The sequence below is a fragment of the Neodiprion virginianus genome, chromosome 4 (genome assembly GCF_021901495.1).
Source record: "Neodiprion virginianus isolate iyNeoVirg1 chromosome 4, iyNeoVirg1.1, whole genome shotgun sequence".
NCBI classification, from domain to species: Eukaryota; Metazoa; Arthropoda; class Insecta; order Hymenoptera; family Diprionidae; genus Neodiprion; species Neodiprion virginianus.
In genome coordinates, this window is record NC_060880.1 from 33,692,955 (window position 1) to 33,718,873 (window position 25,919).

Genomic DNA, 25,919 nt, shown 5'->3' on the forward strand with positions numbered 1-25,919 from the left:
CGCTTAATCATTTCTTCTCGGTGCCGATTAACAACTGCGGAATAGACTGTATCTGCAGTTGTGCAGCACGATAAGATACCGTCTGGAAGAAAAAATATACACGACGACGACAGTAAACGTGAAATAACACCTGGAGAGAATCCCACTCCAAGAATTTTTTTCCGTCCCATGGGGTGGCCATTAGCCGTCTCCTGTCCCGGAGATAAGAGAACCCCGTGTATTTTTATGGGATGGGTTCCCCCTTCCGGTACCTGCGCTGGGTCGAAGCCGACGATATAGTGCCGGGACTTGAACGTGGCAATTTCACGTTTAATGAGTCTGGAGTCAAGCTGGAGGCTCAAATCCAGTCCGTCACATCGTTGCATTTGGGTGGTGATCAAACCGTAGTCGAACCGTCGCGTCGATCAAATATTGATGAGAGATTTGGCTGACTTCCGCAGTGTAGGTGAACGCTGTGAGCAACTGATACGAGTGATAAAGTTTTCACGACTTGTAGCTGCGAACGTTAAGATGACGTAAAAAAAAAGTACCCCGTGTAATAATTCACTCGCCTCTAAGGAACGTGTAATGGCGAAGGTAATTTCTGCGGACCATTATTCATTACGCGGATTCCGACCCCAGAGCTTTTCAGAGAGCCTTTTCCCTTTAGATTGGAGAAGTTTGAAGCGAATACCGTTGCGTGTACGAGCGATATTAAAAATTTTGAGGATTTTCTGTTTATTGTATAACGCGCTGGCGACTGAACTATGAGAAATCTGGTCGGCCTACGCGACGTTGATAATATCGATCCATGTGTCGCAGATGCCTCCAAAGTTTCGTCATTATCTGCGAAAAGTTAATTTCGCGGACTCCAGATGCGGCATGACGAGACGACGAGCATTTTTCAATCTCGATTTTTCCGCGGCACTCATGCTTCGTCCCAAATTATATCCCTCGTGTTTTTCATTCTCTGCAATGTTTAAAGTCTCGGTCAACAGTCTGGTATTGATTCCCACTCGGTTCAAATTAAAGTGACAGTTCATAAACGGTTGAAAAAATCTTGAAATTACTTTTTCCTCGCCATTCTCAGCATCCAGCCGTTGGCCTTGCTCTTTTATTCCCTCTTAATATTTCGAGCAAAGTTTCATTTAAATCAAAAAAAAGTTTTTGGTGGTGGGACTGTAATATGCGAAGAAAATCGTCCCTACAGATATGGCTGCATTATTCGAATTCTGTGGAAAATATTCAGGTTTCGGAATCATATTTTCACCGTGGAACATTGTTCCCTGTTCATGCTCGAAGGATACGTCAAAGTGGGCTTTTTGATCGTTCGATAAACGGACCGCGATGCTTTCAGTTGATCACCATTACCGAGTATATGTTCACTATAATCCGCTCTGCTTCCAAGGTTGTCAACATCGCTGACGAATCGAGCGCAAAGCGGATTGGGCAAAAAACTTTTAGACCGTAAAGTTTCAGACGTCAGACCCTTGTTCTTGCGCGACGTAACGGTCCCGAAAAATTTTTTGCGCGACACACACCGTGGCTAATGGAGCACCACGTTACTTTTGAGTAATGGTACGACCTGCAGCGGTAATACTTGTCGAATCTTTATTCACCGTTCATAAGTTTTGATACATGTGTGTTTCCTGATTCGGAGGTGATTTTTTCGCCATACTCCAAACCTGGTACATTTTATACAGTACTTATGAGGTTCGAAGAGACAGGGGATACTTCATTGTCGATGAGAGACAAAATGGTCGTCGCAACGCGGAATCTGTGTGTCTTGAGAAGATATATCGGTCGAGAGGAAGAAGGGTGAAAATAAATGCCCAGGCTAGAGTAGAACATTGCGCAACGGTGCAAGAACTCGGTAGTAAATGGATCTGAAAAACCGATTTCCTTCGAGTTTAAAGCGTTTAGTGAAACTTTGCTAATCAAGCTACAGGCTGAGCTTGCATACGAGAAATTGAATCACGAGATGAAGTTTATCCGTGGAACATTCTTTTGCCGAGTGTAACTCAAACTCTTCTCCAGTGATCGTTACGAGATTGTGGATCCCGTGTGCAGGAGAAGCGGGACCACAAGAACCAAGAGTCGTGAACAAAATGGGACATAATTCATCGCGAAGGAACTTCCTCTCCGGCCCTTATCCGTCGGAGTTAGTATGAACAAAAAAGGAGCATACACTCTTTCTACGAAAGTCTTGAGAGATTTCTTGTGTAGGCATCCAACCCCTCTGAGACGACCTCAATTTAAACTTTCCTTCAAAGAACGTCAGCAGCCTCCAGTGAAGAGGGGGAACCAGCCTGCTTCGCCCACGCCAGAAAAGCGCCTTTCGTTCTAAGGTGAGTTTGCGAAATCCTCCGAGAGAAGGACAGTGCATCCATGGAGGCATTAAATCACTACACCCTACACCCTAAGCCATCCGGTCCCCGTACTACGTTCTCGTTTATTGCCACCAGCACACCATCGGAGTCAATGACATATCAGTCCAACTCTTCAGACTTGGCAGCTTTCTCCGATACGAGCTTTCCTATACATCCCTCACATCCAGTTCCGATCCCTCGGCCGTAGAGTCGTTATTTCTCAGGCAACAAGACTACGCCAAATGTTACACGAAATGGCGGTGGAATATTTGGAACCAGGATGCATCCGACAGCTTCTTTTCACGCATCGTATATATCGTATTCGGACGAACGAAATCGATCCGACCGTATTCATTGCGCAAGACCCGATAAGTTGTGTACCTATAGTACAAATCTTACGTATCGTTGGATCATGGCACGATGCTTGGCTGTCATGTGGTCAGTTTCAGGATAAACATGAACGATCAGTCTCACTTGGATTTTGCCGGATTAATTAAAAACTGCAATAGATCCGATAACTGTGAAGCTCGTACGTCGTAAGAGGAAGATCGGTGTGTGTTTGATAGCGATAAGCATCAGTCGACGGTTAACCGTGTCCGGTGTTGCAGATAATTGAAGAGTATTACCACATGCTCGAGAAGGCAACTGTAGACGGTTGGAACCTCAGAATCCTCCCGCTCTCGTCGGCCAGCTCCGGAGGGCAAGAGGTATTGATTAAATTCAGAAGCGGCCATTTTGTGCCGCGCTCGGATTGGCTGCCACCCATTTTGTTGTTCCCCCGTAAGCTCCCTGGGACTGGCTCTGCGAACCCCTTTCATTTATTGCACGTGGCGCACGCTCGGTGACCTTTACTTTCGAATTTATACCGATATCGAATTTCCTTCAACGTACGCGACTGGCTGGTCCGTAAACACGCTTGTGCAATTTACCGAGACGCATGAAGAACTGCTCGTTTCACGGGTACCTAGATCCGTTTACTGAGTTTTCATCATTGTACGATGTTGCAGAAATGTCTCCCCGGGCTCGCCAATGTTAGCGGGCACAAAGCGATTCGAAGCATCCTGAGACTCTTTTTCCGAATAATCCATTTCGAGGACGCCATTTTGACGACTAAGGCATGCACATCCTCTGGATTATTGTTACGCAGAAACTGGCAATCTAGATTCACTATGGATAACTAGGACGTTTGATGGCATCGAAATCCAATGCCATTATGTGTAACAAATGTAACGCAATCCGTTCATAAGCTACCTCTAGTGTAATTAATAGGAGCCAGGTCTAAGTTCCCAACCCCAGGAAACGATCGTGCCACGATTTGGAAAGCAGTCCGGGCAACAGCTTACGTACATCCTCCCCTACTGAAAATGTTCATGTGTTGAATCTTAAAATGTTTTATAAGAATTCAGCATGTAGTTTGTCATATTATTTATCCTGTAAATTCGATAAAACATATAAGAAATCTCATCATAAGTTACAAAACCACGAATCATCAGGTATACTAAATAAAAAATCACATAGTCAACTATCTAGTAAATCTAGTATAAAGTATAGCTATAAATTACAACTGAATTCTTTCTAAACATTTTATGACCTAACGCATGAACATTTTCAGTAAAATCGAACAGGCAATTGAGGATAGTCACTTCTAGTTCGCGATGAAAGATTGTTTTACCATGAACCCAGCTTTTCCTCCTCAGTAATTTTTGCAATTTAATGGTACAGTTTACAACTCTCGCGATTCCCGATGACTAAAAAAGAATGCATTCGCATTTGCTGATCATCCAAACCAATTCCAATATACTTGCAAAAATGCTCACAAGAGATCATCGACGAAGAGACAGTTTGAAGAGAAGGAGCATCAGCACGACTAGCATACCATCGTCGTCGTCGAAGCAACCGGTGAAGTGAGCAAATCCCGTGCGGCTGGCACAGCGACGTTCCAGCGAAGATCTTAAGCGTTGTTGCCCCTAAGTCACCCCTGAGTAGTCCCAAGTGTTACCGGGAACGAGATTAAGGTCGATTTTTGTGGCCACGACGAAATAGCGGGCGGATGACGTTGGTGGCTCCCGTCGATCCGAAGGCAGTCCTAGAGTCCTCCGCGTGATACGCGAGCGGGGGTGCCGAAGAAGCGACCCCATTGGCCGACGGGTGCGCCGCCCACGCACGCCTACGTCGACGGAATCTGGGTCAGCCAGCGCCCAGGCGGCGCAACTCGACTCTCCTCGGCACGACCGCCCTTGGCTATCGTTGGAAGAGAACCTGGTGCCCGGCACAGTCCCTCTAAAGCCACCCTGACGCCCGTCGCTCGCCAGGACGACCTGCAGCGGGAAAGTCCTCGTACTCCTCACGCCAACGCGGGATAAATTAAGGACGGACATATAGGTGGGTGCTATTTCTTAAGAGTATCCACCAGGATTCACCTCCCTTAATTTCCCCCTCGTTCTTCACCGTCCTCGGCTAACTGGTACCTTAATCCCGGACTGAGGCTGCTCCGGTCCATCGCACGATTTCATCTCGATCACCGAATCAGTCTCTTTGTGTTTTTTCCACTTTTGGCGAAATAAAGACTGCGGGTTGGTATGGAATTTTGTGTCGGCATTATTTGCTATTCATCCTGAATTTTTATTACGGACAATACCTATCCCCGCATATGGAGCTCAGCTACTTTTGAGTCTAATTAACGCGTTCGGATAATCCACGTTTCAATTATTCGATTATGCAATACGAGTACCAGAATTTTCGCCCAAAAATCGACAACCACAGATTTGTCTTGGAACCGAACCGTTCAAGCCTGAAACTTAAATTCTTATAGGAAGCTTTTATTCTCAGTGCAATGCGTGGTCAACATATTTTGGAAGAGAGATGTAGCGGTTGAATGAAGATTTCTTTCTCACTTCTGGAAATTGATTTGAGAACAGAAATAAAATACATATAATCTGAGTTTTCATGTTTTAACCTGGAATTCTACTTCTTGACTTGGACACCAATAATTGTCAAAAATATTTATATTAAATTTGAATCATATAAACTTATTTTGAAGCAAAATTCACGCGACCGATTACTTTTCGATTCGAGATTCTTTCTGCCGTACAGAAATTTTTCGCGAAGCACCAATCCGACAGCTCCGTTATACTCTTTGATTGCTCCCGCTATTTCGTGTCTTTTATTTTAATTTCTGATTGTGAGTGAAAAAAATTGCGATGACGTAATCGGTTCCGTGCAACTCGTCCTTCTTGGAAACAAGATGGTGGACATTTTTCTGTTGACTTTCTTAAATCGAAATAGGAGTAAGTAGCAAAATTGGAGCTAAATGAACGGTAATTTTATGTTATTTTAGAAAGTTTTTTTACAAAGTTAAAAATTGTATTGATAAAATATAAATATGAATAACGAATAAAAATTTTTTAGGTAAATATACCAAATGCAGCGATCAAATACATAGGAAGAAATATTTTTTCGCTTTAAAGTAACATTATTTGATTCAATAAAAAAGTGGCCACTACAATAATTTGTGTTATCAAGTGAAACCTGCATAATTACTCAAATTAACAACACAATTCTTGCACCATATTTGGTAAATTTGACATTTTTTTTCTTTGTTTTTTTTTTTTTTTTTTTGTTGACAAGGTTAAACTTTCAAAATAATAACTTTCCATTTTTCAAACTTGTGGATGTTAAATCGTATGATTAGAAGTTTTACAATTCGTTCCAGAAATTTGCAATTTTAGAAAATGGAAAAATTGGTCATTCGAACGGTCTATTTCGAAATTATATTTAAGAAATGATTAATTTTCTGCATTGCATAAGATTGCGTGTACGGTTAATGTAGTAAAAAATTTGTCTCCCCGATTTCCGTTCTCCACTACAAGAAACAACCGTGCCTACCAAAAATTGTTTAATTTCTGCACGCAGCTCTTCGTCAGCTATCGGCTGATCACGTCTGACATAGCATCGGGGCTACACTACTGGTCGAGGCTAGTTTCCCTTGCATGTGATCGTACGTTTGCCGGATATAAATCAAAACGATGTCGTATAGAGTATGACTTATGATAAGTGAATGAAGATGTTATTATGATTTTTTCTTGTCTAATTTATGCGATAGAAATAATATTCGATAAGATTTGATTTGATAAGCGGAGACGAAACGATCTCACGGATGAAATTCTAGTCTCGTTTCGTTGACCCAGAAATTGTCCTCTCGTATACGGTATCGTGCAACAAGTCACGTGCGAATGACTCATGCGTACGTTTTCACTGCATGTCTAAGATAGTAAAACATCCGAATTTTAGAGTATCTCGGCGATAACAGACTTCGAAAAATTTATTCTTATATTTGTAATCATCCTTTGATTTTCCATGACTATAATATTATAAGCATAGCAAAGTTTATGAAACGTCAATGTTGAGTTTTGTATTTACGAATATGCTCAAAAGAGGAATAAAAAAAGTGATACCATTGTCACTGGTAAAATATTCTATGAATATTTTAATCCGATTTCGAATAATAAATCGGAGTAGGTAGCGTAGTTGGAAAAATACGCAATATGAGCAGGAATAAGAATTGTCGTTAAGGTGCTTAACTGTAAAACTCAAAAGATTAATTGCATTTCAGCTAAGGAACGAATCTGCAAAAATAGGCAATAAAATTAAATATTAATGACTGTAATTAATTGAATTCCTATCTAATGGCCAAACCCGCTTATATTAAAATATCAATTTGGGTCAACATTATCGTTAATGCGTTAAATAATTCTTAATAATCGAATGTCCAAATTTGGTTCAACGAGCGACGGCAAGAAGCCTTTTTCGCGAATTTTGTATGCTGTTAAGTGTTCCATGTCTTCGGCTCCTCGTCCGGATTTCGAAAACGAGAAGGAAATGCAAAGAAAAAAGTCATCAAATTATTCGTGTGCTATTTAATTCCATTTTGTTTTATTCTTCTTGAACAAATCGTAAATAATAATCGATCCAAATTTTTTGTTATTATTACTGTTGTAGGGACCGAGGCGAGTGCCGCTGGAGACATGGACAATGTGCAAATGATCGGGACTAAAATCACCGCGATTAAGGAATATTTATATGTAAGAGACACATCACAGATCAGCGCGCTTGAATAAAAGTAATATCAGCATGCTGCTTGCCATACTCCTAATTGCAATTTTGATATGCTCCCTAAAACCAAAGCAAAGACATTTACGCCGCCGCTGCAGGTGAAAAGCCCATCGCTTTTTATTGTTACCTGCATATTTGACACTTGCAACTTTGCCTTGAACGGATCTTGTGCATATATTGAGGATATTCTTCTTCTAATCTATTTTCAGAATTTCGCAAGGACACACTCGCCCACTCGCCTAATGAGTTCCGAAAACACGTACGCGCTCTCCAAGGAGCATTGCAACCTCAAATACTCAGGTAAGACATCGTCGATGTACGCCAACTGGAAAAACAGCCAAAAAACCAGAACCCTGTCATTTTAATTATACGTGAACATATAGAACAGTTGTTGATGTTTCGGGCACTATTGCGAGTTTCATGATTAGGTATGGCTCAGGAATGCATTCAAGATAGTGCACGTTGCCAATTTTTCTGACGGCTGCTTCTCGGAAAACTGCATACATAATCAGAGTTTGCGAAAAATTCTACCCCAAATAAATTCATTGTCCTCTGCTCAACTTCTACCGTCAAGGAACTCGTCGAAACAGATAGTCGTGCATCGGTATGATCAAAGGACGCGTTTGATTGGTTTCCCGCCACAAAAGCCGCGAGATTTAAGGAATCTGGACTGTAAAGCCGCGGTGTTTCGCGATTCTTTTATCCCCCGGATTCAGAGCATGAAACGCGAATCTGGCCGCTCGCCTGTCACAGCACTTGGCAATTATAAATTAAATGAAATCCGCATGAAGTATAATTAAACGAGAACTGACAACCAACGTGAACGGTCATAATTATTCGTCGCGTTGAAATTGTTCAACGAGTAGATATAATAATGGGGCCCACGCCCCAGGTAGAGGCAAAATTTATTACACGTTTATAAAAAAAAAAAAAAAATAAAAGAAAGAAAAGCAACCAGTGGAATTGTGTCGCGAACACGGAATAAACCCTCTTCGGTAAATTAGTTGCGGGAATCGTACGCGGGTTGAAGCCTAGTTTGATTCACTCAGCGGTGTAATAAACAGGAAATTTACAAACCGCGTCGTTTCTTGACGCAGCCCCTAATTCTTACAATATTGTTCTGATTTGTGGACACAACGGGTTCGCGACGAAGTGAACGGAAGGGTGCATAGTAATCGCGGATTGACTCGAGAGGGGATCGCGACGTCCGGAGTGTGCGGATGGATAGATTACAGGCCGCAGGGGATCAGATGCCAGCCATCCTGCATCAGCCTCCGGAAGGGGTCCTTGTTCTGTTTTTGTGCAGGCACGCGCCACGGCGACAAAAGTCGACAGGGACTGGGAAAATTTTATAATTTTCTCACCTCGCTTAGCGACATTTCCTCATTTTTCTACAGCTGAACGTTAAAACCCGCGCAACCGATGAATAAATTTTTTGGCTAATGGATGCGCTGTCCTCGAGTTGAGTAATTCTTGCACGGATTATCTTGGGCTGGTAATAATTTCCTTGAACAGTTATTATAAATTACATTTATTAATGCCCCTTGCTCCAGAGTTTACGGGACTAATTCGGAGTTAACATCCCTCCGATGGACTTTTTAATTAAAAAACCGTCTATACGACGGCCATCTGCGCCCACGCTGAATTTATGCAACCGAGGGTTGTACGGTGGCATAGATTCCGCGTAAAATGCTTGCGCAATAAGCGCTGCGTTTAAAGAATGGATCGGAATCACGTCGGTGTCGCAACATCCGTTCCAGAACTTCGTAATGTATTGCAAATTGAAGTATTTCAGGTACTCGTCGAGAGTATGCAGCCTAAATTTACGAAAGTGACAGAACGAGTACCGATACTTCCATATACGAATTTGAACGCTCTAATTTTCGCCCGATAATTGTTTCCCGTGGATCAGCCTAATAACGGCTCAAAGCCTTCGGATCGCAGGCGCTGGGCTTGACGAGGTTTTAAAAAAGCTTGCAGAGGGGACGCGAAAGAGACTCGGAGTCTCCTCCGAGAGAAGGCGGTTGATCGCGTTTATCCGCTGGTTAGACAAGAGAGCTCGTTCGACCCCGGGAAAAACGGGGCCCGCTTAATCCCGTCCATCAATCTATCTCCAGCATCCCAAGCCCGATATTCTCTCGCTCGTATAGCTGTGCTTCGGGGTCTAAAATTTGGGGTGCACGATTGATAAGCTCGCGAGGAATCGGGAGAGGAGCTGGAATGCAGTTGATGGTCTATGCACCCTTTCCCACTGTTCTTTCGGCGGAATTGATTCCAGTATGGCTCGGAGTCTGTCTTTCCGACCGAAACGATTATCTACTTCAGATATCTCGGGTCTTCCGGCTTTGCGATAGTGAGGAAACTCACGCCCATCGTGAATCTCCGCTATATGCACGAAGCTTCAGGGGTGTCTAGTATTTCTTGGATATTCGGGACTATAGTATGGGATTACAGTAGAGATTCCACGGAGGGGACCTCATTTTCTCACCGCATGGGAAGTTTATCGTTTTCCTTAACAAAGTGGACAGCTTCATCCAGCGAGGCTAACCCGAGGCTAATTGATAACGCACCCTCACTGCTGGTGATACATTTTATTTTTAAACAGAAAAGCTTTTCTACTTGCAGTCTCGAGCCTGTGAAATTTGCTCAAATAAACACATTCGTCGAAGTTAAACATTGAAGCTCCACCTTTCACTCGTTTCGCGTGAAACTTCGGGTGATTTGTTCCTAGAGATGCAGAAGTGCTTTTTTCACTCTCGGAAATCATTGTAACTTCATTTTTGTTGGGATCGCACTCGTCGCTCAGTCAAGCTTGCATGTCTAATTGTGACCCAACCGTGATGAGAGCATGTTGAATGTATTAGCAGAGATAGTTGGGATGTGATTTGTTGAAATTATGGAAAAGCAAATACACCATGGATACCGTCCTACTGTCATTCGGACCTTGGAAGACACGCGGATATCCCGAGATCCCGGATGACGAGAAAGAGAGATTGGAGAGGATGAGAGTGAAAGAGGCAGAGAGATGGTGTCATCCCACCAAACAAGTGAGAGTGTGTAAAATAGGTCTATACTTTCAATTGTTTGATGAGGTGAAATCATTCTAACTTACCACGAATCACACTATAATTATGGTGTATGTATATTATATACATTATGTATAGGTAGGACCGATGTCACTCCTGTAATCACTCGTTCGTAATTATGTGTGTTTTATTCGAAATTTTTATACTCCTATAACATGCCTACCTTATTGTGGTAGAAACGATTTCACTTGATTGACAATTAAAGCAGTACACCTAATTTGAAGCAACCCTTATACCCCGTAATTATACCTTCGGTTCTTACCGACGCATGAGTAGAGTTTACGTGGTTCCAAAAATTAGTAGTACGTAGATTTTCCTCCCTATCTTCGAGAAGTGCTCAGTCCTGAGTTAATCGCATACGGAGATTTTCTGTCCTCGTGTTCGCAGATATTCTGCCACAGAATGCCGAGGGATTCCCGGCGACCAAGGAGTTCCTGATGAAAGTCGTCGACATCCTTATTGACTTCGTTAAATCGACGAACGACCGCAATGCCAAGGTCCTGGAATTTCACCACCCGGCCGATATGCGTCGTCTTCTGGATCTCGAGGTGCCGGACAGCGGCGTCACACTGCAGCAGCTGCTACTCGACTGCTCGACGACGCTCAAGTACCAAGTAAAAACTGGTAAGTCCATACCTATTCTGATTTCGAGAAGGTATTTTGAAAATCCAGCAAATTTCCACAGCCCTGGAATTCCGTGCTCGAAAGATCTGACTGATCCGAATCGGGGTTTTTACTACTCGATCGACATTGAGATTTTGTTATATGATATTCTGCGGGATCCGTGATATTCTCAAGATAGCCGGACTCGCTTTTTACGACGCTATCTGCTCCGCCCGTTTATCACATTTATCATGCTTGTATATTTTGAGGGTGCGACCGCGGCTTAGCGACCCTTATCTCCGCCACTGCATATGCTAAATTGAATATGAAAGTCCGCCGCTTATCTCCGGTGGCGAACGCGTGCGAATTAAAACAGAATCAACAGCTCCTGCCACCGCCATGTGCATACATAACATCCTTACTCGTCCCTCCTTTCGGTTTGTTCATCACGCTGCGCGAATCAGGCGTCTTCCGCGTCCGGATTCTCTACAGTATTTTTTCATTGAAACTAACTGACTTTTACCCCCGAATTCGCAGACTGGATCTGTTTTGCAATCACGTTTGTAAGCGTGAACGAAATCGTGGCACTTCGTCTATCAAGGCGAAACCACGAACGTGCCACAATCCCGGTTATATTAAATTACAGAGCTCAATGGATGCTAATACACAATAGTGCAATAGTCCCGCTCACCCCCGTTCAACCCTCTCCGAGCACACGAGAGGCACGGCATTCGAAAATATACCATGGGGAAGAAAAACGAGAGAGAAAGGGAGAGAGCGCAAAATGAACGAACCAAGGAACGAACGGAGATGAGCCGCAAGCTTTCGCCCTTCTCCCCATCCTCTTCGACAACACCATAGAAAAGACGCGTGCCCGATATACGGGCCAACAAAAACTTGTTATCAGATTAGGTACCCCTGCATCGAGAGTCGTCCGAGCACCGATATTCTACCCTCTTTTCGATCTTTCATTTGCCCCCTCTTGTCCGAAATCCCTATTTCTCTTCTCTGCTTTCTCGTTGTACGCGGACAGCTGCTGTCCAATATTGATTTTTCAATATCGCATCATCATAGTTTTTGCGGCACAAGTGCGAGGCAGATATATTTAATATACGACGACGGATATTAAAGATCGAACCCACACCCGCGGCGGTCGTGCCGCGATAGGCTCGAGATTACGATGAAGATTGGGAAACTTTTGGTAGGACGTAAAGAAAAAAGTATCTAATGGTAAATTTTTGTTAGATTGAGAAGTGTTCTCGCCAGCGAGACTAATTTATTGCATTAGTTACATATTTATATACTGTCTTTGTTGACTACTATCATTTTTTACCATAAGCGAAAAATATAACTCTACGTACAAAATAAAAATGAGCTTTTTAGCTATAACCAAATTATAGTCACTCGTACTATATATATTTCCTTGTAACTATTGCCATACTTTGATAACGGTGCAACAATAAACTCGTGTCAGGGTCTGAATTTACTAAAAAAAATTTAGTCAACTAACGAAGAAAATTTAGTGTCCACAACGATAATTACACTCAAAAGTTACTCGTGCCATATTTGCTTGTAATTCGAATAATACTGAAAGTATTATCGTAACGATACCCATTTTACTAGAAGCTTCTAGAATATGTAACTCTTTCACGGTATTGCCAATTACACCGAACAAGGCTCTGTTCGCACTGCGGATGAATTTTTCCACGCACAGCGATCCGGAAAAGGCTCGCAATTGGCGATGTTTCTGCGGTGGAATTCGCAAACCGATTACGGTGGACAAGAGCGGACTATCTTCTGTCTAATTTGGCCTGTTCAGATTACTCCGGGGGTCCGCAGGCTCGACTGGCAAAGACCTGTTCAACGCAGACGCTGCCCCCTGAGCGCACTCCGCGGTAACGGCGTGGTGATAAATTAGGGGCTTAGGATTTGTATGAAGAGAAGTGTGTAACCCCGACTTAGCGTTGATCCTCTGTAATCAATCATATGACTTGGAAAACACTACCTCGGGGTAGATTTCAATATGCAGTAAACTGTTGTATACCCACATTCTTTCTCAAACCCCTGGAGACCAACTGCGGAAGACGTGTAGTCCACGGAAATGGAATGAGAATTCGAAGTGTACGATCCTCTTAGCATTCTGCCACCGTGCTTTCCGAGCTTTGCACCTTGCCAATTACACGTCACACGGTGTACGCGGAATATCCTTGCGAAATTTTGCTTCGTATAAGGTTTATATACCAAGGATCCGAAAAGTCTAATTGCGCTGCGCGGAGTCTTCGTCGTGGTAGGAAAGGCCAGATGTTGCCTAAGAAGAGGTCTGGATCGCTTTCGCGACTGTTGGCCTGACGGTCACGCGACTCGAGCATCGGTACGTGCAAAAATCGGACTGGCCCGGAGGTTTGAGAGCCTCTGCAAACAATCTAGTGGTGCAGCGACGCGTGTGACGCGCAAAATGCGGGTGCCTCGGCCCATCAACCCTCGCTCCCTCTTGCTCCCTTGGCAGAAAAAGAAAGAACGAAAGAGAGGAAGAGAGGAAACCCCTTGGATGCCGACGTCCAGGACCCCCGCCGGACGCGTGCCTCGACCCGTCAACCGAGATAATTGCAAATAACACTGCAACAAACGGCTCAAATACCGCCGCCCGACCGACTCGATATCCTCGGCCATTTGTATCGGCCCGTTGCACCCCCACGCTACATGGGGCGCAGCTTAAACTTGAAGAATTCCTCGCGTGTCTAAAGCACGAGACAATTTCATACGGGCATCCATCGCTCTCTTTTCCGCTCTCTCTCTCTCTCTCTCTCTCTCTCTCTCTCTCTCTCTCTCTCTCTCTCTCTCTCTCTCTCTCTCTCTTGAATCCCGAATGTGAGCACGTTTTTTTCTGCTATTCGGCTTCCAACACGATCGCTGTTTCAGTGACAAGTAAAATCCCGCCCCTGGCTCTTTGGATCATCGCTTCCATTTCACGGTAGAACGTCATCTCATCTACGAGCTGACAATACTTTGCTTAGAATTTTTCTCTTCATCCTGTAGCCCCTTTTCTTCGCATGGTCAAGACAACACAGTATGGTAGCCCGATTTGCACACTAGACACAAATCTCAATGTCGATCCAACACTTTATTCTGTTGCGCATTTCTATAATCCACTTATGGTCAGGTGCGAAAGCAACAAAAAATTTGTAGCCTTGATGCGGCAGTTCCGAAGTGCAGTGTTTAGTGTATTTGCACATAGGGTACGCTATGCAGGACCTTGCACACGTGGCCCTGGTGGTCGGTAACCAAATTCAATAGGATTGGTGTAATTAAGAGCCATTTCTACACGATTTTCTCCCCCACGAGGGTCGCAGACTGCGGAGCGAAACGGTAAATAGGGGTTCGTTTTATGGTGACGAGGATAGGAGAGGGTGAATGGAGGCGCTGCAGGCCCGATCCCTTCGCTCAATATGGCCTACAGGGTGCCAACTTTGCACCGCTCGGGAATTTAAATCGGCATTAATAATTAGCCGGGCTGTTTGTTTCGGAGGGTTCGAGAATATTGAATGTAACTTCGGGGAATGGTTTTAACTCGGAAGCGGCACCTGTTTCTCTCGGAATTTCGAAGCGGACTCGGAGAACTTTCCAAGCTCGACACAAAACGCGACGGCAAAGTCGGAAGATAATATTTTGATACTTTGAGAGCAGCGAGTCGCTCATTCCGTCCCCCGGCAGCGAGTTAACTCGACTGAGTGACGTCGGAGCGTTTTAATCTCGTGGAATTACGCCTTGATTGACACGTGACGGCGGTACTCTGGCACCAGAGGGGTCTCAAGCCCCTGAGCTTTGCCACGATGCGAGAACTCTCACACTCGCGGGGGATTCGCCAAGTGCAAGACGTTCGGACGTTTCTTCTCGTAGGGGTGAACCTCCTGCAGCCACGGGTTGATCTGCTATATTATTTCTAATTTGTCTGCGCTAATGATATTCAATTAGTCATAACTGGCGCTGGGGCCTCGGACCAAGTTGACGGTGGGGCGCCCCGATTGTTCCGAAAAACAAAAGCCCTTCTTTCCATTATACCCGCCTACCTTTTGGCCCTTTCACTCCGTTTGGTCGGCACGATATCTGAAAATGGATCGGGTTGCTCGTGAAACGCACGTAAGCCGGGGTTTTCGACCCCCGCACAGAGAGGCCTGCCATCCCCCAGGTCGTACCGAGGGCGCATTAACTTGATCCCTGACACGCTGTTCACCCAAGCGAGTGACAACGTACTCAAAGAACTTCGCCTACATACCTACTCAACGTGGCTGAACACTAATCTTCACTGGCTGCTGGGCGAGCGTTTCGTAGAGTCACGAATGCGCTACACCTATTTATAATCTAGGAACGCGTGCCTGCGATCAACGGAACCGCAAGGCAATTAATTATCGGAAGCACGGACGTCCGTCCGACGCAGAATCAAAACAACCGGGGTTACCAACCTCGCGGATTGTCGTCACGTTCGATGACATGAAACGGGGTCGATGAAAAGCCCTTCTGGAACCTCTGTAACTGCCTTTTAGGACACCCGCACTTCTTCAACCAACTATCCTGCGGCTTGGACTTGGTGTCGATGGCCGGCGAATGGTTGACTGCGACAGCCAACACGAACATGTTCACCTACGAGATAGCGCCGGTCTTCATCCTGATGGAGAACATCGTATTGCGAAAGATGCGCGAGCTTATCGGCTGGAATTGCGGAGACTCCGTCCTTGCTCCCGGGGGTTCTATCAGCAATCTCTACGCGTTTCTAACGGCTAGGCATAAAATGTTTCCCACGTACAAGGAACGCGGACTGGCTGCACTTGGTGGTCAGCTAGTTATGTTCACCTCTGATCAAGTGAGTTGAACGCCTTTGCCACGTTTTTCTAACCAAAATTCTCCAATTTTCTGCAGTAAAGTTTCTATTCCTCGCTCTCAGTGTCACTACTCGGTCAAGTCGTGCGCATCCGTTTGCGGATTGGGAACCGACAACTGCGTTATGGTACCCAGCGATGCTCGCGGTCGAATGATCCCATCCAAACTGGAGGAGCTTATTCTCGAACGGAAAGCCAGGGGCCACGTTCCATTCTTTGTCAACGCAACCGCCGGTACCACCGTCATCGGAGCTTTCGACCCTATTCCCGAAATCGCTGACATATGCCAGAAGTACGAACTCTGGCTGCACGTAGACGTGAGTAATCCCATGGTTGTTTATTGCGAACTTTTCACGCCACTGAAGAATAACAAGATATACAGTCGCTTTGGCAAATCAGATTATTCAAATATCGTACCCCCTTTAATTTCGGATAGAAACGCCAAACGCGTAAGCTCTTTAACGTAAATAATGAATGTGGGAATGAACCTTGCTGCGCTGCAGCAGCAACAGGAGCGAAACTTGAGGGGAAATGGAAAGTGCTCGGTGCAAAAGTTGCCCGATAACTCGACGCGGTGAACACACTTGCGTTGAATTCATAGGTTTTCCACACCTTTGTTCATCCCTCTTTGTCCTTTCTGCTTTCAGGCGGCGTGGGGTGGCGGACTGCTACTGTCCAGGAAGTACCGGCATCCGAGACTGACGGGAATTGAACGGTAAGTAGTAGTTTTGACAAGTTTTCAATGAGTTTCAGGTAAACGCCCGACGAACACCGATAAGCCGTCCTTCGATTTGCATACACTCGGTGAATTGATAATCTGAGAAAATCGACGTGTTGTGTTCAGCAGTAGCAAGGATAAAGCGCGCTCGGTTAAATAAAGATTAGAAAATTATCCAAGGAAAAGCATTGCAGGGTAAACATCTCTTTATGCTAATGTAATTTATTCGGAAAGCTTCTTTGCTGTACGTCTGCGGGGAACCTTCTTGATCCTGGCAAATAGATCGGGGCCCTATTTTATAATGTGCATATATTCCGACGCAAAGTTTGGCGAGAAAACTCTTCGGAAGCAGGTTGCGGCAGCCATTGTCTGGACTGGGAATGCATCCAACCTAATCCAGGTTTTATAGTTTATTGGGGATTACTTTGATGGAGTCGCCTCGAGTATAATATACTTTCTTCCTCGGGAGAGGTGTGAGTGCCCGATGTGGCAGGATCAATACCCTTTCCCAAAGGCCGCGGAACACTCGGGATTCGAAGCTGTGCGAAAATATAACTTTGCATTAGAATAGCCGAGGGTGCGGACGATGTACCGCTATAAGTGCGGCTCGCGATCATATTTTTCCGATAATAGATTACCCGCCAACGAAACCACCATCGCCCTCCAATCTTACCTCCGTTCTATCGTCAGCCGAAGACCAGTCTTAAGGGATTTTACGAACTCTCATGCCGCCCTGCGATCATCTATACAGTTCGAAAAAGTGGTGGACCTTCGGAGTTAGAGTAAATTCAACTGCTGCGTTTCTCTACAAATTGGGCGGGATTGGGAACTGGTCAGCTCTGCTCCTTCTCTCCAATAGAAGTACAAAAGGTCTGAACAACGAAAGAAAGACAGAAGGCGGATGGAGAGAGATAAAAGCGAAACGGAGACATGCAGGGGTTGTATAGTCGGTATGAAGATAATCCCGGGCGAAAAGAGTGTTGTAATCTGCGAGGACCAAGGGCGGAGTGACTCCTGCCGTCGGCACATGCCAGCATTCGCATCCGTGCCTCCTTTATCATCCTGCTCGGTGGCGCGGACGGCGTCGTTGGGGTCAGAGTGGGAACTGAGAACGGTGGCGTGGGGCTTCCGGACGGGCGAGATTAATCCGCGATTTGCATCCCGGTACATCTGCGCCCCTTACGCAACCGGCCAAGACAGTCCCTGCATGGACTTTAAACTGCAGGCTCAGTGCTCCCCGGGGGCTATTGGACCCAGTTGTACCCCCAAGACTCTAAGCTGTCGGTGTAGAAATAAATCTCAATCCAGCAGGGGTTTTGCTTCGCACCCTTGCCGCTTCTTCGAAGCTTTATATCACTTTTTCTCTGCATAATTTGAGGTTTCATCCATGGCGGGGACAGTGAATCGTACGGACTGTGATCAGCGTAGGCTGTGTGATCGGTTAGAAATTTCAAATGAGAGGCGCCCTTCGCACGGAGTGATTTGCTCCGACTGTACCGCTCGAGGAACTTCCTAAAAGTCTCTTGATTAAAATGGCAAACGGAACACCGAGGCCCCGAACGAAGCGACGTGTACAGAGATACACACACACACACACACACACACCGGCGGACAACAGCTGGCTCCGTTCCCGGGAGTGCATTTACGGGTACAGGAGTTTCCTCTTATTGACATTTCACTGTCACTCCGTGCCCTCCAGTAACTACAGATACAACAATGCCTTCCAATCTTTCACAAAGAACTCCGCTTCCTCTCCAGTTGTCTGTTGAATAATCTGCAGTTTTTTTAAAACAGTAGTCTAGGTTCCCGTAGACTTTCCACTTCGGATACGCCAATCGTAAAGGACAAATATAGCTAGATAATTTTCAGTAAATTTTTGGACCAACGGCAGGGAAGAAGCATAATATCTAGACCGATTTGCTGATAAATCTTGTCAAGATGTCGAAAGCCAAGGTTCGCTCTGCGGTTTACATCCGTCGAACAATGCTGTACCAGACATAATCGCCTCGTAATATCAAAGTACAAAAGAAGATGCGAAGTGACTAATGGCCAAAACTCGTCCGGCTGTTGCGGACGTGAGCTTCTCCAAGCGTGCTTCAAATCTCGAGGTTTCTCTGTGCCATTTGGTGCATAAACCTGCGCCCTCACCCTCGCCTACCAGTGTCAGCACGTCAATGTGTGTGAGCGCTTGAATACGTGCTTCATGTCTGTACACAAGTCCCGAAGTCGGGTCCGGGGGGATACGTGTCAGTTGCCATGCTATATCAATATCATCCATCATAACACGTGTGTATTATTGTTGTCCAGTATATCGCCTACATTCAAGCAGCATCCCAACGTTGCGTATAACGCGAAGCCAACTCATGGATCCCTCCTGCAGGACCAGGAGTTATTCGGTTTATAATTAATCACAACCATAAACAATCGGGTTCCATCGCCATCAAAACTTGGATGTGAAAACTCAATATCAGCTTCGTCCAATTATTCGCTAAAGCACTATATTTTCATAGAATCTCTTTCTCTGTTCCACATCCAGTGCAACTTGTACCCGTGCTTTGGTAGACAGCTCTTGCACTTTACGGATGAAAACGTAGGTTTCACTGTTGCGTCTGGAGAACATTGGCGCAATATAAAGCCCGAGTGATTAATGCCTTTCACAGCTGGGACTGGCGCATGCCTCCGAAAGAACAAGGGCCGGGGTGACTCCCCGCCATATTATTTTGGACGATATATTATGCGACCCAACTTTGCCCGGGGATGCTAATTACCCATTTCTATTCACTCTGATTCGATTCAGTCTCAGCAATGTCGCGCTGAAATCCATGCCAAGCTTCGGCTAATGTCCCAGTTTCATTTGCCCTCGGGTCGCTAATCACCTGCACTATTATTTCTGCGGATATCACGGAGCTGTTGACTCTTTGATAGCCTCAGAAAATTGGAGAAAAAAATTCTAACTACCACTGTGTGCAGTTTTAGCGGGGTGCAGAATTGCGACCTGTCGAGTCTAGATTCTGGCTCATTTATCTTGGAAATAATATCCCACGAAGCACCTGACACTGCTTGGTGTAAACGAGAGCTGCGGTGAATGAAAAAACCATCGAAGAGGCCTCATCTGGCCGTCAAGCGTTGATCCAGTCCTCGGGGAACGCATTGCGGATAAAGTATGGGATATCTTCACCCCGTACCGCAGGGGTCCATCAATTCAGGCGAAGGGCTATTAATACAGCTCCGGAAGACTTTCCCCATGGTTTTGGTTAGAGCCCGTACCCCATACCCTGTGGCGATAAGACCTCCTGGTGAAGCAACCCTTTTATCCGGTTAATCCCGGCCCCCCCGCAAACAACCGATCCAAATTTGTCTCTGATTTACCGTTGCGTCTAATTTCTGACACCTCCTCTCACCATCTCCTCCTGCTCTCACACCTGACGTAAATACGCAAATATGAACCCTGCTGTGTTCTTTTTTAGAGCCGATTCGGTAACGTGGAACCCGCACAAGCTCATGGGGGCCCTCCTTCAGTGTTCGACGATCCACTTCAAGGAGGACGTAAGTACATGAACTCTGGCATTTTAAGTAGTCGGTAGATCTCGACTTACGGCCTTGCAGTGTTTCGGTGAAAACGTATCAGTTGAACGAATGCCCAGAGCATTCTTGCGTCAGACCTAACAGAGAAGATTGTGCTAATACCGACGTGACGTAAGCTGGAATACTTGGCATGTGTCTTGTATTCCAAAGGGGTTGCCGTGAGCCAGCTTGCAGTATTACCGAGCACACCGGAGGAATTTAATTAAACTAACAGATAACATATGTTGCCGGCCTCCCCCCAACGAGTCAAGGGAGGGAACCAACCTCCAGCGCAGTTATTGCAGAGTCGGAAAACTTTCCCTCGCGCGCATATTAAAATTCCGTACCTACCCACCATAGGCCGCTCCCTTCTCCTTTCGCTCCGCGCAAACGAGGGCAGAAAATATTTTTCCCAGCCAGGGAATGGATTCTCCGATACTGAGGACACGGCACTCGGTGCAGTTTCTCCCGATTCCCCGTTACATCCACAGTCGCCCTGCTTCGGTGCTTTCGACTTGAGACGACGAGAAGATTCGTGTCGATTTCCCCGTCGTCTTCTGATTCCAGGGTCTTCTGATTAGCTGTAATCGAATGTCCGCCGAGTATCTCTTCATGGTCGACAAGTTGTACGACGTCCAGTACGACACCGGTGACAAAGTGATTCAATGCGGTCGTCACAACGATATATTCAAGCTGTGGCTGCAGTGGCGTGCAAAGGTAGAAACCCGAGCGTCGGTCTAGCTTCAAGGAAATGAATTAGCGTATTAGAAATAGGGTGATTAGCAGCATCCGGGACTTTCAGGGTACCGACGGATTCGAGAAGCACATGGACCGTTTGATGGAGCTCAGCGAGTACATGGTAAGACGGATCAAGCAGATGCCCGACAAATTCTACCTCATCTTGGAACCCGAAATGGTCAATGTCTGCTTCTGGTACCTGCCGACTCGCGTTCGCAACATGCCGCACAGCGCCGAGAGGGAAAAGATCCTCGGCGAAGTAAGATTTTCCTTTGAATTCCGACGGTTTCAGGTGTTCTTTGTCTCGGCTAATCCCCCTTTTCCTATTTTACCCTCTGTCGTAGACTTGCCCGGTTCTGAAGGACAGAATGATGAAGGCCGGCACTCTGATGGTCGGTTATCAGCCCGACGACCGAAGACCCAACTTTTTCAGGAACATTATTTCCAGCGCTGCCGTGACGGAGGCAGACGTCGACTTTTTGCTGACGGAAATGGATCGGCTTGGACACGATCTTTAAACAAATCAGTTACTGGACTGAGGAAAGTACGATGTTTTATCGCGAGAAAGGAAGGAAGATAGAACAAACAGGTTGGTAGAATTATCTCACACGTTATAATTGCACACTCTGCCTAATATTGTACAAAGTCCTGTAACCAATTCACAACCATGAATATTAACTTGATACATATGAAGAGAACAAACGTTTAAGTTAGCTTATTTTCTTGGATTCATAAATCGTCTGTTAAATTTCATTGCTATTGTTCGATTGTAATTACATATATTCAATCCTTTATATCTACAAACTATATCCCTGTTCTTTTTCACCGCCGTGTGTCGATTGAAGTATTATATTACTTTCTCGGGGAAATTTATAGAACGCGTTACTCGACTTGTGTGTCTCTCTGATTATAAATAGTAAGAATAACAAAAAGTCATCAACAACTACACAAGTAAGCCGAAATTTTTTTCTCTTCGCAATCGAAGACTGACGTCGATGGTGCTCAAATCTTACAGAGTCACGTCATTATCAATAAATATGCGGATAAATTAACTGTACCTTCGTAAAGACCGCGTTAATTAATTTAATTTATGAATCCTAGAACATCAGGCCTTGGCGAATGTTGGTTAAGCTCCTCTATCGATATAAATATATATATACATATATATTATATACATCTATTTGGATTTAAGTGTTACGATCTTTAGATTACGTATTCAAGCTGTTACGTGTACCGAAGGTGAAAAACGGGAGGGGAAAAGAATCGTGCACGCGTGTTTACACCGTGCTGTAATTTTTTTTCTTTCACTCTGCATTCAAAAGGTTGCTCGTGAGTTGAAATAATACTCTGTCCTAGCAAGTATTTTCATAGTGCTTCATAAATGAGCCAATTCGGCAGATCTTCAGCGGTGAAAGTATACATAGCAATGGCAGAATACAAATGATACCAATATCTATATGTATGTATGTTAATGTATGTACATACATAACTCATGCATGTATATATATATATATATATATACACGCATATTATTACTATATAGTGTAAGATGAAATATTAAATGTATATTGAACTTAGAGGAATATGAAAAAAGGATATACAAAAAAAAAAAAAACAGAAAAAATCGTTAATCGGTGAACTAGCGGAATGGATAAGAATCGTTGAAATATAGGTCGTAAGTGAAATACATACCATATCGGCTATCGCATACAAATTAATTCTTAATTTGAATGTAAAAGCAGAAGTTCGCTGGTTGGGGATGAGATTTTCTCGGCTGCGCGAATATTTCAGCTCCGAGATTATTTTAACCTACGAAAAGTTGAAATAGATGAAATTATATACATATTATATTTCCAGTTCTTGTTAGTGCTTGGATTATTTATTTTATTAAATGTTACGAAAAGAATAATATTTATAAATTATTTGCATATCTGATAGATTATCAGTTCGAGAAATATGTTGCTACTATGATAAACTGATGATAAAAGTGAGTATGAGAAGATAAATAAATAGAGAAAATATATTATATCTAGCCTTGAGATTTTAAATACAAAGACAAACCCATGAAAGTACAGGTTTTTATTTGAAGTTCGTAAAGGTATCAGAGAAGTCTATTATCCGTAGTTTAAATAAGTATCGTTAGCTCACACTTCAATCGTCGGTTTCGTCTAAAACTTGTTGAAATGAATTTGAACAATCTTTATCAATTTATATAGCAAATTTTATAAAAGTCATGATTCATACGATATTAAATTAAAAATTATCGTAAGTTATAAAGTTTAACGAAAGAAAAAGTCGATGAAAACAAATTATTAAACAAATATACATATATATACATATATATTGCCATTATTGAATAAACAAAAATATGATATTAAAAAAATATAAATATATTACATAAATGTATTTATGTAAATGTAAATGTTTCGTTGACACTTGAAAAACAATCGTTACATTTTTTGTTCATTATAGAAAAGATGTGTAGTAAGGCAATAAAGTTGCAGTGGAAATAGTAAATTTTAAATTAAAATCAAAGTACATTACGTAGATGTGATAATTGTAATATAATTATAATGTAATAATTTCGTAATATATATCGAAGGTGGTTTATAAAGTATATTATAGGTACATAGAATCGAATAAATATCAGTCCATGATAAAATATATAGGCAATGCTACAACGCAATAAATAGTTCGCCTCATAGTTCGTAGCCTAAATCAAATAGTAACATATTTTTATTTGTTCGTTTTGAAAAATGTTACACCTAAAAAAAAAAAATCAAAGTCGACAATTTATCACAGCGCAATCACGGTAAATCAAAATTTTGCGATACGTGTTGTAAACGTGCCCATTTCCTTTTTTTTAAATTCATTTTTTTTTACTGCAAATGCAACGAATCGCACTTTATCCTTCGATTTTTAGAAACCCTATCAAATGCACCGTGTTTCCTTTTCATGCACTTTTCTCTCACCTATGCATTCCCGTTTTTGTCTCAATCACTGCGTGATTGTGATCGTTTTTCTTTCCCTTTTCAGAATTTAATCTATGCACGCTTATATACACAGCACTACCTATGCACCTATGTACACATTGCACTACACTTTTCATTTTACGTTTTTTTTTTCACAATTAGTCAAATGTATATTTGTGTGACGTTGATGACACTAGCACCATGCACATGTTTCTGTATCATTCTACGTACCCGAAGCTAATAAAAGTAGGGAAAACATTCCGTTGGATTTTGAAAAATTATCGAAATTCCAATATCATGTCGACGGTTCCAAGCGACTGACATCTCGCGATTCACGTATACGTAAAATTGTACTTGCACCGATGCACAAGAATAAGTTATATATTTTTTAAATCACTGTTTACAAATGCATAAGAGACAAAAAATAATTTTTCTATTTCTTTTTTCTTGCACTGATACTTCCGATGTTTTATGTACATAACACAACGTGCACCTACACCTAAAAATCTAACCCATGTGTAACGCCTATAAATATGATTTGAATTGTGAGGTTAAAAACAAAGGGTGGGGGTCAAAACTTGGACGGATCAATATTTCGAATAGCTGATATATCGAAATTTCAAATATGTGAAAATAAATTCACCGAAAGTCGAATTCTTCGAAATCTTAATTTTCGAACAATTCATCTTTCGTTATTTTATTTTCCCATATTTGAAATGTCGATATATCCACTGCTGCGTAATTATTTGAAATGGTTTCACTTAAAATAGATATTTAAAATGTGAATGGTATTTTGCATTTAACGTTTTAAGTGTTCTCAAAGTAACCATTTACATTTACCCATTTAAAGTGTGTTTTTGAAAGCATTTTTCATTTTTTATTTCAAATGAATCTATTGAAGTATTTTACTCAGCAGTGGACATATCGGGTATTCGAAATATTGACCCTTTAAAGTTTAAAACGATAAAGGAATTGGCACGTGATGTACGATTCGACGACTGAATTCGTAAGCATAGTTTAAATATATTTTCTTGAGTATATTTACATGTGTTCATACATACATCACGCACACGTATATTGGTTAACATGGTGTGAATAATATCCCGTGCACTATTATTGTTGAATATTTTATACGCCAGATTATTTTGTTTTTATGCCAATCTCAGTTAAATATAGCATTAACGCCGCTGTTGTATGTATCATTAAAGTATAAGAGAAGAATGTGAAAACAACAAAGTCTCATGTCTTCCAATAATGAGTATTATGCGTAAAACATACATACCTATACATACATTAATAATTGTGTAGCAATGATGTATAAATATATCCATATACCCTGTAGCTAAGAAACCGAGAATTGTAATAGCTCGAGTATAATTTGTTTGAAGTAAAAGTCGAACGGCTAGAGAATATTGGCTACATGTCACGATGATGTTATACGTTATATGCTTTCATTGTACTTTTATTTATCGTTTCTATCATTACGCATTATGATTTTATACGATATGATATTACCACTACCAATGCTGTATATCTGTATGTCTAATAAACAAATGTTAATCCAAATCTGTGTAATTACTGTAGAGATTTGGATCCATCGCCATAATTCTGGCTGAAATGGAACAGGGACGTCACTCTCTGTGTTTTGTACCAAGTAAAATGAAAGCAAGGGATGAAAGTGAAACGTCAATGTAAAAGCAAAAATCAAGTTTGAGACGAAGCAACCCATGGGCGAGTGGCCTGAAAATTTTATAGAAGTAAGAAAGACGTACATCGAATGTTAGAAATGTGAAGTGTCAAGCGAACGCGCCTCCGGATGCAAATGCGGAATGTCACCGCAACCAGGAAGGCAGGAAAACCTGAAATGGTAAACACTGAGTAATTTTATTATCAGGCGGCCGGTT

General features: G+C 43.1%; 1 protein-coding gene across 3 annotated transcripts; it reads left to right on the forward strand.

The window, feature by feature from the left end:
* The first annotated feature begins 4,572 nt into the window (after positions 1 to 4,572).
* Positions 4,573 to 25,581, forward strand: LOC124303860 (glutamate decarboxylase). 3 transcript variants are annotated; one of them, XR_006908005.1, is made up of 12 exons: positions 4,573 to 4,730; positions 7,347 to 7,429; positions 7,670 to 7,760; positions 10,934 to 11,170; positions 15,691 to 16,007; positions 16,089 to 16,340; positions 16,671 to 16,738; positions 20,209 to 20,287; positions 20,873 to 21,022; positions 21,108 to 21,302; positions 21,388 to 21,632; positions 22,236 to 25,581. XR_006908005.1 is itself a non-coding variant. In XM_046761625.1 (11 exons), exons 2-11 carry the CDS (start codon positions 7,373 to 7,375, stop codon positions 21,559 to 21,561), a joined length of 1,620 nt encoding a protein of 539 aa, XP_046617581.1. In that variant the 5' UTR covers positions 4,573 to 4,730; positions 7,347 to 7,372; the 3' UTR covers positions 21,562 to 25,581. The 3 variants fall into 3 exon arrangements, 2 of the variants coding, with proteins under 2 accessions (XP_046617581.1, XP_046617582.1); XM_046761625.1 differs by having other exon boundaries at positions 21,388 to 25,581; XM_046761626.1 differs by lacking the exon at positions 7,347 to 7,429 and having other exon boundaries at positions 21,388 to 25,581.
* The last annotated feature ends 338 nt before the right edge of the window (positions 25,582 to 25,919 follow it).

Coding starts and splice junctions, on each gene's coding strand:
- LOC124303860 (XM_046761625.1), top strand. CDS start 7,373: ATGGACAATGTGCAAATGATCGGGACTAAAATCACCGCGATTAAGGAA. Junction 11,171..15,690: donor CAAGTACCAAGTAAAAACTG/GTAAGTCCATAC, acceptor ACTGCCTTTTAG/GACACCCGCACTTCTTCAAC. Junction 16,739..20,208: donor AGACTGACGGGAATTGAACG/GTAAGTAGTAGT, acceptor GTTCTTTTTTAG/AGCCGATTCGGTAACGTGGA.